Source organism: Meleagris gallopavo, chromosome 9, assembly GCF_000146605.3.
Source record: "Meleagris gallopavo isolate NT-WF06-2002-E0010 breed Aviagen turkey brand Nicholas breeding stock chromosome 9, Turkey_5.1, whole genome shotgun sequence".
Lineage (NCBI taxonomy): Eukaryota > Metazoa > Chordata > Aves > Galliformes > Phasianidae > Meleagris > Meleagris gallopavo.
The window spans coordinates 2,938,342-2,952,967 of record NC_015019.2 but is presented as its reverse complement, the minus strand read 5'-3'; the positions used below and the strand labels follow the sequence as shown (position 1 = coordinate 2,952,967).

The 14,626-nt window shown below is 39.4% G+C and overlaps 1 protein-coding gene across 2 annotated transcripts; it reads left to right on the top strand.

Moving 5' to 3' along the window:
- Nucleotides 1–2,148: 2,148 nt before the first annotated feature.
- Nucleotides 2,149–14,376, top strand: ZC4H2 (zinc finger C4H2-type containing). 2 transcript variants are annotated; one of them, XM_010715124.3, is made up of 6 exons: nucleotides 2,149–2,353; nucleotides 6,967–7,038; nucleotides 7,164–7,335; nucleotides 8,342–8,514; nucleotides 9,040–9,202; nucleotides 10,163–14,376. In XM_010715124.3, exons 2-6 carry the CDS (start codon nucleotides 7,010–7,012, stop codon nucleotides 10,274–10,276), a joined length of 651 nt encoding a protein of 216 aa, XP_010713426.1. In that variant the 5' UTR covers nucleotides 2,149–2,353; nucleotides 6,967–7,009; the 3' UTR covers nucleotides 10,277–14,376. The 2 variants fall into 2 exon arrangements, with proteins under 2 accessions (XP_010713426.1, XP_003208306.2); XM_003208258.4 differs by lacking the exon at nucleotides 6,967–7,038 and having other exon boundaries at nucleotides 2,150–2,353.
- Nucleotides 14,377–14,626: the final 250 nt, after the last annotated feature.

Here is a 14,626-nt window from a genome sequence, read left to right as displayed (position 1 = left end):
CTGGCTTCCTAAATCATCTTGAAAACATCATTTCACTGCTGAATCACGGCCTGAACCTCTGATTAATCACCTGAGGCAAGCACTGAGTCAGCCACAGGAGCACAGGTGAAGGCAATTCAGCTATGCTGCTGGAAAGGGTGGAGCCTGGCTGCACCTCTCCTAGAACCCCATTTAAGAGCTGACCACCAGTGGGGAAGGATCTCTTCTGGAGGTCCACTCCACTGGAGATTTTCACGTGAGCCCAGGATACAGGGTGAGCGTACCTATCATTTCTGTTTCCTGCTTTGGTGTAACAGCTATGTAGCCAGGCTCTCTGCTATACCAGAACATCTGTGCATTCATTATTTGTACAACAAGTGTTAGAATTTTCATGAATGACCTTTGAGTGCTTTCTCTGGCATGAACACCTATTGAGGACACTTGAATTCATGTTCATGTACGATAGCTCATTCAGTCCCGAGGAGGGAATGTCTGAGAGGACACTGAAGAAGATGACAAGAAGCAGGTTGTTGTAGTAGAAGGCTATAAGCCACATAACTCATCGCTAATCATTTCAAAACCCCTGCCTCAAAGCAGTGATCTGCAGTTCCTGGGTTTATGTGGACAACATTATGTAAATAGTTAAGAATGATACAGAGAATCCTCTAATGTCCAGATGTCCTTTTCTACTGAAACACTCTGTAGTCAGAAATTTTACTGAAATCTGTCCAAACCTTTCTGTTTGGCTTATTAAATAAATTGTAAACTTTTCTCATCTGACTAGTGGATTATTTGTTATGAAAACTTTTTTTGACAGCTTTTACAGAGAGGATGACTCTTGTTATTACGAGCTCTGTCTATTCCATCCAGAGTTACTCAGAGCTGGAGTCAAAGCATGACCCTCCTGTGGCTCATGCTCTGCTTATTACCTCATATTCTAGTCTGCTAGTATTCCAGGCACAGTCACATGTGAGGGGGACCAGTTTTACTTTAGTCTGCAACTGTGTATGCAACGGACTCAAGACATTTAGTTCTGTGACCACGAGTCTTGACTCAAGCAGATCAAACAAGTGCCATGTTACTTTGGCCGTGCTGTCACGTTCAGATGCCCTTCATGTTTCCCAAAACTCTTACCAATCTTGCTGCTTTCCTCTGTGTTATGTCCATTTTTACTTGCCTTCCATATATAACAGTTGGGTAATATATCCCACTTAATTGTGCTGTGCTCACTGGCCTCATGCTACTGACTGGTGAGTGGTCCACTGTACTCGTTAGACTATGATACTGATGCTTGTACATGTAAACATAAGTTGAAGACTTTATGATCCAGTTTCCCCGCTGTGTAGGCCTTGAGCTTTCATTTGTTGTAATGTACTGATCTTTCAACTCAGCATGACCATAAAAACTGGAGAACTGGTAGGTAATTGCTTGGGTATACTGGTGAAGAATCAGGAACTTACTCTGTGGATCCCTCAGGAAGAAATCTTTCAAAGTGCTGAGATGTAAAACTGTTGTCTTCAAAAAAAAAACCAAAAAACAAAACAACAACAAAAAACAACAACAACAAAAAAAACCTGATGTTCACAACAGAAACTGAAGGAAAATAATTACCTGTGTGAGGAATGGCTGGAAGTCTATTCAACAGTCCTTGTAAAGTGCTCTGATATGCCTGGCTAGAATGTTCTCAGAAAGGCAAATAGTCACTCTTCTCAACCTGGCATTCACATACTGTTTTTCTTTTCAAAACTAAAAATGCTACGAATAGTGGCAGAAATACAGAATAAAATCCCAAAGAATAAGATATGTCTCTACTTAACTCCAGATGCACTCCTAAGCCAGAACACATGGGAGAAAACAGCATAGTAGTAATAATGGCTATAGCATTCTTTGGTTGGGGGGGGGGAGGGGGAAAGTACCTCAAAATCGCCATCACATTAAATGATCCCTTAGTGCTTATTCTGTGATTTTAATGAAATGCTAAATATTGCACAGACTTCAGGAGGGCACCCTGTTCCTGCTTTGCACTCCTAACAACCTCTGACATAACGAGGCGTGACGAGCTGATTTAAAAGCTACTTGCAGGAAGAAGGGGGGGAAGCTCTGCTTTGCATTGTGGGTGTTGTAGTCTTTCTGTCGACTGTCTGCCTAGGCAGTTTGAGGAAGCTGGACTCTAAGTCCCATAGCTCCCGCTAGAGCCTACCGCACAGGCTCAGAGACCGTATGCTAGGAGGGGGTGACTACGTTGTATCTATTGTATGTGGTTTTTCCCCCCCCCGGCATTTTGTACGTTTCACTGTAGATTTAAATCGGGAGTGAAAAGCATGGCAGATGAGCAAGAGATCATGTGCAAACTCGAGAGCATCAAGGAGATCAGGTATGTTTGCTTTGTGCTGCATCAGTTACGTGAAGCAGCTTTCTCCTCGGGGAAGTAGAGTAGTTGCATCGATCTGAAAGTAGCTATTGTGCTACTGAGGGAAAGAAAACCATCCCAAGCTTTATGATAAGAGCTAAAAATACATTTTTCTAGTTAGAAAAGGCACATCTGGAGCTGGGAAATGCCAGCGGAATGTGCAGCAAACGGCGGCAATGATCGTAGGTTTCCAGAGAATTAGCTCAGTAATACCATAAGGAGAAGGAAAAGCATGTGGGTGGGGAAGGCGGATTCAGACCCGTGCAGCTGGGGGAGAGGTGTTCGGCTGTGGGTGCTTTCTCTTAAACTCTTTGGATTATAATTTCTCATCCTAAATCTCTCTGTTGTAAATTTACTATTACGCCTCATGCAGTTGCACCATTCTCCCCCCGCCGGCAGGAGCCTTAACGGGCTGGAAAGGAAGGGGTTGTCACGGAAAGCTGAGGATGGGTGTGCGCCAAAGAACGGCGTGGAGTGTCTGAGCAGGGCTGGGACGGCTGAGTGCAGCTGGGCAGAAACTCGTGGGTGTCCTGGGGCTGCTCAGCTGCCAGGGCAGAGGAGTCTCTACTGCTCCGAGATTGCGGCCTGCGGGGGAGCGTGGAGTATATGCCTCTGCTGGAAGAGGGAAGCATCTGAGCCTATGAAGCAATCAGTGCCTAAGACTTGCAGGGAAAGATAGCAGAAGCCTTTCTACCAGCTGTTTCTGACTAGCACTCTGAAGAGATGATCAGGGCTGCGTGCTGAGGTGACAGTGTTGTGGTGGTGATGGATAGGGAAACAACAGCACTAGGCTTTTTCTGTCATCATCTGGAGGATCTGCCACAAAGGCAAGCAGCTGTCTTGCTCTGCTGTTCTGTGCAATGTGATACAACAGGAATTTGTATGTAGTGCTCTCCATGCAGCGTATCTAACAGGATGCATCGAAAGAGGAAGGGATCATAGTCACAAATGTGTGGCATCGTTTGTTCAGAAGTGTGTTTTTCTAAGCTTTAGGTATGACGTAGTCATTCTTGGACTTAGGATACTGATATTCAGGTAAGGCCTAAACTGTCAATATTTAGCAGAAATTAATGTATCTAAAGCCAGAACATCTTACAAAGAAAGTGTGGGCAGCGGTCTGAAATGAAGCTGAGAGTTGAAGGGTGAGCTGGTGATGGATAACCATTCAAGTGGCAAGAAGTGTTTTGAGGCATGACAGCTGAAGAGAGGCTGTCAGTGGGTATGTTTGCAGTACAGGCAATGGACAAAAGAGCCACTGCCTGGCTTTGCACAAAAGTTGCTGCAGAGGTGTCTTTCTGCCTGGTGTTAGCACCTTTAATAAGCGCTTTTTACCCATGTAAAAAGCTGAGGAATGTGTCTAACATTCCAAGACTACATGTAGAAAAAGATGGGATAGTACGTGTTTTGCAGAGTAAGAACAGTGCTTTTCTACTCAGATATTAGGCATGCTCTTTTAAAATATACATGTAGATATGACCTGTTTGAGGTCCAATTATTATAATACTGAATTTAAATATCTAATTAAATGGCGCATTCTGTTTTCTGATAATGTCTTTAAGTAGTACATTAACACTGCAATTAAGACATTTCTTAGATTAGTTTATGGTATAAGATGCTGAATGTGACATGAATAGCTTTACTAGATGATGATGTATTAATAAATTTGCTTGAACGTAAATTAAAACAAACAGAAATCCTGCTTCAGGCACTGATGTCAATTTTGAGTTTCCTTTCACAAAGTGTGGTCAAAAAACTACCTATTTAAAATAGGTACCTGCATCCTTTCATTCTATGAAGAAATTCATTTAAAATAACTATGTACTTTGTAAGCATAAGAAAGTCTCACCTTTGATAGATTTGGCAGGCTTTAATTTGCATTCAGGGTACTATTCTACAAGCAGAGAAAACCTTGCTATTGAAATAAAAGAAATTGCTTATTTTTGTTGGTGCTCTCTGTCGTATATTAAAGGCAGCTCTGGTGGGTTTTTGATGGGATTCTAAAATCTGATTCTGAAAATCTACTTTCCTAGATGTCTACAAATATACACAATTAGTATGGAATTACTGCTGTCAGTAAAGTATAAGCCTCCAGTCCAGACATACCTGCACATACTTACTGATATGCATTATGTAAATTAACTTAATCGTAGCTGTAAAATTAAGCAAATGTGTAAAGACTGGAACTCAGTGTTCTGACCAGGAGAAGATCAGAGGGTGTGTGTGAACTTATCCACAGCAGATGCCAGCTTCACTGCTTAAAGTCATACTGGGACGCAATTAGTTACTGCTGCTATCATTGCAGTCTAAGAACTTAAATAGAAGGGTAAAGAATAAGAGGGCAGATTTCATTAGGCAGTATAGAAATCACAATATTGTTTTTTGTTTCAAAGCGTCATTGCCTGTTATCTGATGTTAATATAAAGGGCTTTAGTTGTGTGCACTTTCTCTTTCCTTATACCAAAAGCTAATCATTTGAACTGAAATAATCCCCTGCAACTCATTCAGTGTAGCAGTTTGGCAGAGGATAGCTGTCAGTGCCTAGTAACAGTGTGGAAGGTAATCTATTTCCATCCTGTTAGGTGAATGTGTGTCATAAACACAAGAGTGGAAACTTAGAACAAATCCTCCTAGTTTCACTGATCAAAGCTGCCACTACTAAATGAATGCTTTAAATAAATGATGTCTGGTGAAAACAAGCGTAAATGTTTGGATTATACTTTTCATGGGGTATTTCCATGTATAAAATGGAGGATAGCAATCATCTCTTTTGCTAATATAACTCCAACATTTATATGGCTAGTAGAGCAAATGGGGAAAAAAAAAAAAAAAAAAAGAAAACTTGCCAAATCTTTATCCATAAATTCCATTTCAAAATTGAATTATTCATCTATAAAAATTGGGTAAGTGTAAGTGCAATTCATTTTTGTTCAAGGGCTTTTTTTTTTTTAAGTCATATAGTGTACATTTTAAGAAACTTTACATATTTAGGTAATTTCCTCCTCTAGCTATGTGACATGTCATCTTCACCTTACTTTTGATTTGATTCCTAATCAAGTTTCTAAAGTTGGAAAATACCTCTAAGATCATCTAGTCCAACTGTCTACCCCACAATATTGCCCACTAAACCATGTCCTTAAGTACTGCATTTACCCTTCGCTTGAGCACCTCCAGGGTGGGTGACCTATACCACTTCCTTGGGCTACCTGGTCCAATTCCTAACCATTCTATCTGAGAAGAAATTCTTCCTAATATCCATCATATTGGCAAAATTATTTATGATACTATTTTTATCTATTGCAGCTTCATAAGCTCCTGAAGTGAGAGAGGGAACAACTGAAGCTGTAATTCTTGGAATAGATGGCCACAGTTGGTTGTCCCAGGGACTGAGCCAGCTTTCTACCATGGTCTTCAGCAATTGGTGAAAGCCTGCTGTGCCAATTCCCTCTGCCAGTGGTGTCTCAGACAGTCAATAAAAGGATTACAAAAACTTGGGGCATAAGCATATGTTGCACTAATTGAGGCTCATTTGGAAAACAAGGGGACTGAGAGGATTCACAGTCAGTATGAGCGTACCCAAGAAGGAGGGTGACTGAGGGTAAGCTCTGGTCAAGGAATAGAATCTATTATAGATGTCTACCATGTACTTTAAAGAATAGTCCTCAGGCTAGCTCTAAAATTTTGTTGGAATGAGAGAAAACAGAAACTCTGTTAAAGCCAAAGATAACGAGGAAGACCTGAGATGCTACTGTGCCATTAGTGTAATAGTGGGATCTTGCTATTAAGCAAACAGAACAGAGGGAGGATTTCTACTTGTACTTCTGATGTGCCCCCGCAGATAAGTAGAATGCGCTTCTAACTGTGAAATTTGATGCAATAAGAGCGAGAAAGGATGCTCTTCTTGAAACAGGGCCTTCTCAAAGTCTGGGCATTGTGGGAAAGGAAGTCATGCACCCTTTTCTAAGATTGGGGTGAAATCCATGTTCTTAGATTTTACTGTTGATCTGATAGTCAGCTTCCTGTAATCTACAGAGTACATTTTAGTCAGCCTTACTGCTTATGTTGAAACTGAATCAAACTTGTTACACTTTGCATGAGGCCAAGGAAACTTAAGTACAAACACAAACTCCCTTTTCCCCTGCCCTTTTTTACACTGTGTCTATAGGAAGTCTACTGTGTAATGAACTTGGAAACAAATCTGGAGATAGTTGTAGTAGGTGTTACATAACTAAAAAGGAATTCTGCATTCTTGTTTGTTTCATAGAAGGTGAAGCAAGGGATCTTAGAACTCTTTATTATGTGCTTGAAAAGTGACATTGTAGGCTGTTCTTAGAAACACTTAAGTATTGTTGACTTATTGGTTATGGTGTGTCATATTCTGACTTTCGGTACAGAGAAAATAACTGACAAGTCTCAAATGTGACCAAGAGCAAGAACGTGGTGTTTGCTCTGCTCAGCAAATTGGACAACTGCTGGATCACAACAGCTTCTTAAAAATGTCCGATGACTGAAATTCACGCCCTTTGATTTCTAGCTTTGAAGACAGAGATGAACTTGGTTTCTAAACATTTTTATTACAGATTGGCAAAAAATTAAAATAAAAAGAACCGGAATGCAGGATGTATGCAGAAACATTTACAAATATGTGAAAGGTACTAAATAAGTCTTATTTTTCCTGCTTCGTGCATTTAATCATCTAAAGTGTGATGCCTCACAAAAATATTTTGCGATTACTTACTGTTGTCCCTTTGTATTTGTAATTATTGTCGGGATCCAGAAATAAGACTTTGCAGATGGAAAAAATAAAGGCACGTCTAAAAGCAGAGTTTGAAGCCCTGGAGTCTGAGGAGAGGCACCTGAAAGAATACAAACAAGAAATGGACCTGCTGCTGCAAGAGAAGATGGCACATGTGGAGGAGCTGCGTCTGATCCATGCTGATATTAATGTGGTATGCAACAGTCCTGATGCAGACAGTCTGTGACAGTTGTATGCGAATAAGGCCGCAAGTTGTAGAATTGCACGTGTCAATGTATGATTACTGGTTCAGTTATTTGGACTTTACAACGCAACACCATTCTAGGATTCTACAAAGTAAATTTAATCTAGGATTTTTTTTTTCCCCCGTCTGCTTTGGCTGAGATATTTTATGATGTTAGCATGGAAAGCATATGGATTAAGGGGCTAGGTGACAAAGTCCATTGTAGAATTTCACCAGTAGTCATAGTAACTTCATCCTGGTGTCCCATAGAAAATGATTCTTTTAGTCTTTTCTCATTTAGCAGCTAGAGGCAGTTAGTTGGAATTTTTGACTGTTTTTTGTTTTGGAAGAAAAAGTATTTTAGGAAAATGTATGATATTTGTGAAGCTGTTAGAAAGAGCTGATCTTCATCTTTGAGTGGAACCACCAGACATTACCTCAGTACAGTAAGAAACACCAGCCTAAAGGAAATTAATACAAATTAGAGAAAAACAGCTTATAAAGAAGGAATATTAATCAATTAGAAGAGCTAAGTGGAGAGTTCATTACGTTAGGGCACTGATGTGACTGTACAGTGATTTTTTTTAGTCTGAAGGTATCTGTGCTTTGCACCAGAGATAAAGCATTCTCACACTACAAGCAAGTACAAGCTATGCTCTGGATGAACAGACTGCAAATATTTTTCACTTGAAGTTTCTGTTCCTCTACCCAGTTGCATAACTTTTCTCAGTAAGTTTCATTCTCTCTCTTTTCTCTAACATTGTCTTTTTCTGCCTCTTTTTCCATTTACTGCAGTAAGAGAAACAGGAACCTTTTCTTAGCTTGCTAATTCTAAACAAAACTCTTTGCTATTGTATTGCTTCCAATCTCTTTTAACTTGGGTGAGAAAAAGCTTTTCTTTTTGACACAGTTTCTTTGCTCGGAAAGCTATTGAAAGGATAGTCCTTTTAAAACTATATTCATCCTTCTGTTTCAGATGGAGAATACTATCAAGCAGTCTGAGAATGATCTCAATAAACTCTTGGAATCTACTCGTCGCCTGCATGAGGAGTACAAACCCCTGAAGGAGCACGTAGATGCTCTGCGAATGACACTGGGCTTGCAGAGGCTGCCAGACTTGTGTGAGGAAGAAGAGAAACTGTCCCTTGAGTAAGTCTCCAAAGCAAACGCTGTCTGGCTTTACACCATTTTTTGATTCTACTGATTATTTTGCCGTTTTATTTTTGTTAACAGATGGAAGAAAGGACTTAAGAGGCATTGGATTTTTTCAGAAATACAGTTTTCTATTGAAAGCAGCTTGAAACTACAAAGAATATATAAATCTGTTGCATTAAAATATTAACTTTAACAGAATAAAATATAAAAATAGGTTTTCATAAGTGAATCTAACACTATTAAAGATTAACTATGTACATTATATATTTTATAGCCTATTAGATTTATATTCAGTTATAAATCAAGATGTATTAGAAACTGAAAGTTATTGCCATTCTTCTGAAATCTGATGTGTGTTATATTTACAGATTAAACGTGTCTAAACATAGTCAACTTGACTCTGATGGAGGAACATAACATGGAAATATAAATCATTATACTTTAACACAAAATATTCCATAAAATAATGGTGTAGTCCAGAATTTGCTTATTTTTAATTATTTATTTTTATTGGTCTAGCTACTTTGAAAAGCAGAAAGCTGAATGGCAGACAGAACCACAGGAGCCTCCCATCCCAGAGTCTCTGGCTGCAGCTGCAGCAGCTGCCCAACAGCTGCAAGTGGCTAGGAAGCAAGATACCAGACAGACAGCAACGTTCAGACAACAGCCACCTCCAATGAAGGTTAGGAAATTGTGCTGTTTTTTCTTTCGTGTCATTGGAATGTACAGTGCTTATAAACTTGATCAGTATTTACAAAACGGAAAAACAACATGTCCTGATCCTAATCTTTTCTGTAGGGGTTTGTATCAGTAACAATCCCAGTAGACTTTTAAACTAGTAGCACCAGTCATCAAGGATTAAGAACAAGGCTCTGCTTTATTTGACTAATTTATGACTCGAGACTTTCCTTAGCAGTGCAAGACTAATGTGTGGATTAATTCAGCCTAACCATAAGCACTTAAGAGAGGAGTACTACCATCCCATCAATTCAGCTCTTTCTGTAGTCAGTAAAAAAAAAAAAATTGTAATTCTATAGGGGTATCTATCCCACTCAGGTTCCAAAGATTCACTGACTAGGAGGTTAAATGGAGGTAAGTATATTTCATAGTTATGTTCTTCATGTTTAGGTCAGCAAAAACCTTTGAGAGCAATATGCTTCATTCAAATGGAAGTTAAAGGGCTTAGTATGAAACAGAACAGTAGAGTGCTGTGTCTTGTGTTAAATATGTAGAATTCTTCTAATCACCCTCTCTGCCTTGAATTCTGTGAAACTGCAATCAGTTTGCACTGTAACTTGCGGCTCAGTGAGGTGCTACTCATGTAGACATCTTTAAAACATGTGGAAAGCTTAAACAAAAATAAATTTCATGCTGAAATTATTAAAAAAACCAGCAGGCCTAAACTATGTGTTTGCTGAGATGTAGTTTCACTTCAATGTGAAACAATGTGGAACAGTATGGTCTTGCTTTTCAGTTGGCCTTGTTTTTCAGAGACCTGGAAATAAAAATCGGCATTGCTTTGCCTTTGAAAGCAAGAAGTCTTTGTTATTCTGCACTATATTTTAGAATATGATACCCAATAACTAATGTATCAGTGCTACCCTAAATGTTTGTAACGAAAGGCTGCAATGTTGCATTTCAGGCCTGTTTATCCTGTCACCAGCAAATTCATCGGAATGCACCAATATGTCCACTCTGCAAAGCAAAAAGCCGATCTCGGAATCCCAAAAAGCCCAAAAGGAAACAGGATGAATGAAACTCAGAAAACTGCTGAACAAAGTGTGACCTTTTCCAATACCATTCCAGTAGAACTGTAATGTGGCCAGACTTTACTGAAGTACAGACACAAGTATGACCGACTCATTGTTTTCTATCAATGCAGTGTAAGCACAATGTTTCTGTTCTGTTTTGATTTTGTTCTGGTCCTTAGGATGTTTTAGGAAAATAAGTATTAATGGTGCTACAGTTTAATGTTTCAATCATTCCATTTTTTGGATTCCTAAGCAATATAGAATTCTTATGTGAGTATCCTAGACATCAGGCTATGATTATTGGCCAAATGCAATTACCACAGATACTTTTATGTCCTGTTTTTCATAGAATCATAGAATGGCTTGGATTGGAAGGCACTTCAAGGATCATGGAGCTCTAACCCCCCCGTCACATGCAGGGCCACCAACCTCCAAATTTAGCACTAGTCAGGCTTCCCAGGGCCCCATCCAACCTGGCCTTGAGCACCGCCAGGGATGGGGCATCCACAACCTCTCCAGGCAGCCTGTTCCAGCACCTCACCACTCTCATAGGAAGGAACTTTCCCTTGACATCTGACCTAAATCTTCCCTCCATGAACTTGAAACCATTTCCCTTTGTCCTGCTATTATCTACCCTTTCAAAGAATTGACTTTTAAAAGTAGATGTTAGCAAAAGATGATTCAGTTTTCTCCTGACCATTTGAAATGGTCTCCTGTTGGTTTGTTTTACTAAAGAACAAATTGTTTTCCAAGCTAGTAAGATTGCATAGCCTTAGGTATCAAATACTGTAGTTTTTTTCTTTTCTTTTTTGATACAGAGGAAAAAATGTTTATACAAGAAATCAGTGCATTAAGGAGTATACAAATAATGAATATACTGATGTTATGGTATAACAGAAAGCTTGGCTATGATGTTATTAACCAAAGCAGGAAACAGAAATGATAGGTAGACTCACCCATAACCTGGGCTCACAAGGGAAACTCCAGTAGAGTGGATCTCCTGAAGAGATCCTTCCCCCCTGGCAGTCAGCTCTTAAATGGGTCTAGGAGAGATGGAGCCAGGCTCCACCCCTTCCTGCAGCACAGGTGAATTGTCTTCACCTGTGCTCCCATGGCTGACTCATTGCTTGCCTCAGATAATTAATCAGAGGTTCAGGCCGTGATTCAGCAGCCCCATACAAGGATGCAAGTGAATTTTGGTTTACTGAGTGTGACTGTACTTTCAATCAAATTTGACTTAAAGTTTGGAAAAGGGATCCAGTTATAGGCTGTGTATGAATTACTAAAAATGACAAGATGTTAAAGCATCGCACATGATATCGTGGTATTACTTTTAGCAGTCAGAAAACTGTCTGAAACGGATACACTAGTGGTCCTTCTAGGATCTAAGGTAAATCCAATGTGTCCACAGACTGCAACAGTAACTGTTCTGCACAGCTCCTCTTTCTGGATTATACAGCAAAAATCCCCTTTGGCAGACATATCCTTGACTGGATTGCAGGGAAGTTCAATAACATGTACCGGGAACAGTGTCAACTTAAAAATCATGCACTTCATCAGGACTGTTGTGTTTTTGTGGTTTTTTTTTTTCCCTAACGAAACCTTCATATTGTTATATCTTTTAATAAGCCATTTTGAAATTATTTTATTTCAGTCCATGTTTTCTACTTTGTCTGCATGTGTATCAGAAGAATCCTGACTGCAGGATCCTGCTGACCCCTCCCTGTATCTGTTTCATCTCATGTAACTGTTTCTCCCACAGGGAGCATGGTAATGACCCAACTATGCAGCTGGGACTTCTGACTTACCTTTTTGTAATTCTAGTTTTGTCACCAACATGGTTGATCTTTGGTACTGTGTATTATTTTCACTAACTTCAGGAGACTTTTTATTTTTATTTTTTTTTTAGCCCAAGTTTTCTTCTACTACTATATTAGTATGGTGATATTGGGAAATTTGCTTGTTAAAGAAGAACAGTGAAGCCCTGTAGTCACTGGTCAAAACTGTGCCATATGGTAGGGACTGTGTAAATTCACACGAAGTGATTTTGCTGGCCAAGTCTCATATATTGCCATTAATTTTGAATCTCTGCCATAAAGTATACAAGTATTTTACTGAATATAGTCCTATAATTTATGCCAAGTTCAGTCAATTCTCTCCCATTTTAATGTTTCATAACCAAATAAACATCTGTAAGCAGGGCAGACAGAATGTGGACTATATGCCACTGAAAAGATGTAAAGAATGAATTCTGTAAGCTCTATTACCCAGAGTTGTTCTCTGGGAGTTAGTGATAATGGAGGATGGCATGACCTCATGCTTTCTTTACCACGTGGCAGTAGTGCCCCAACTCTCTATCTTCATGCATATTTCCTAACATAAATTGTGTTCTGGTTTTAAATGTCAGAGACTGTATGCTGTGTACCCTGCTCAGAGCAATTCCTGCTGAGTTTAAAGGAAGATATACCCAGGGTTAAAGACTAGCATATGGACTCCTTCAATCTGCATGCATTAAAGCAGCATACTTTTTGTGATAGATATTGTTGAAGTTAAGAACTAGTGACATTGGAAAATGAGTGAATGGCTTGCAATGAAGTAGTGTGTATAGAAGTGTAGACTTTTAGAACTGATTTACAGTCCTGAAATAGATGGGGGTTAGTCCTAGCTGTTCTTATTTCACTATTGCTATGCCAGGTTCTTTATTTCTTGGGGATCTCTAGAGTTCTAGACTGAAGCATGGTTAAGGATGCACCATTTCCTTATTTTGTATGACAGTTTTGTATTATTGCTTTTGTTTTAAACTAGCCTCTTGTGCCCTTGTGTTCGACAAGGTTTTGTTATTTTAAAAAAGAAAAATGTGTATGACATACTGTATTTCTATTAATCACATATTACTGTTTACAAATCTGTTTGCACATCTTTCTGAAGCTCAGTCATATGAGTAGTGAGTTTTTGTTGAGAAAGTCAAACTCTTACAATGAGACAAAAATCCATATTATATATTAAAGAGTTTTGGGGGCAGAGGGTTGGAGAGAAGCATTATCTTTCTTAGGGAACTAGTAATCTGCCATCTGAGAGGCAGTTCTAATTAAGGAAAACTGAAGAGCTCTTCTGTTGACAGCCTTCCTCCCAGGAGTCTTTCTTGAGAGACTTCAGAGACAATTATGAAATACTGATTCCTTGATCTGTCAGAGAAGGCAGCTATCTGAAGAACAGTTTTTTGTTACAGAACTATGATATTTCTGCTTTCTGAAGCAAACATGGCCTCTTCATTTGTACCTAAAATTCTTTCAGGATGTTTCTTCACTTCACTTAGATTCATTCTTATTCAGGTTAAATTAACTTAATAGATGCAAAGAAACCCTTGCCGCATATGCTGAGGGGCTGTTTAAGCCTTGAAGCCCTAAGAAGACTTTTATATTTCTAACCCATGGTTTGACCCCGGTCGTTCCCTTTTCCATGTATATGTACACAGGATTTGTTGTGGTTGGTTCCTGGGGTCCTTCCTCACTTTTTTTAATCTGCCTTGAATGGTATAGTCCTGTTCTTCTGCAGCCAAATGGCAGGGAGTTCACAAGCATCTTCCTATTCCTGCCACCCAATTTAAGCTCATATTAAAAGGGTGAAAGCATTTTACTGTGTAAGATGGCTTTATTATAAAAAATATAGATAGCGAAGCTGGGGTTGGTCAATTACTAAAACTTTACTGCTAAGGACTCCATGATGTATAAAGAAAATGTAAGTCGAGTTCTAATAATTGCACTTCATGAATTTAGCTTTGGCTTTCTAAACAGTGCACGTGGCTTCAAGTTACATGACCTACTTTTGAAAAAATAGCCATTGGTGTGCTATTTTAAGTACCAGCCTATTTAAGAAGTCAGGACTGTACTAGCAGTTTAAATAAATGAAAGTGCTTTCCCTTATTTTGCAGTTTGCTATGTCCCTTGAACTAGTTTTTCATTTTATCTTTTAGGCATTTTAGCAATACCTGGAGTGTTTCAATGGTTTCTGATGTTTCTGTGTTAATATATTTTGTTCCTCTGACCGGGATTGACCTGTTAACTTCTCTGTACAATGCTTTTTAATAAAATTCTGTTTCATGTCATACTTTCTCTCCCTCCTCCCACCCTTTACCTCCTCCCCCCCCCCCCCCGCCCTACTCGCTGCGGCACTGAGCCAAGTGGCAGCCACGGGAATAGAGAAAAGCATCTCTGCACTAACCAGTGTGTGGCGTAAGTCTGCTGATCGCGATGGGATTTAAGCCTCCAAGTGGTGACGCATGGAAAAGTGGAGGTAGCACTGAAAACCCAGAGGTTTTCAGTGTGCCCTAGAATGCTCTGGTGTGACCCGGTGAG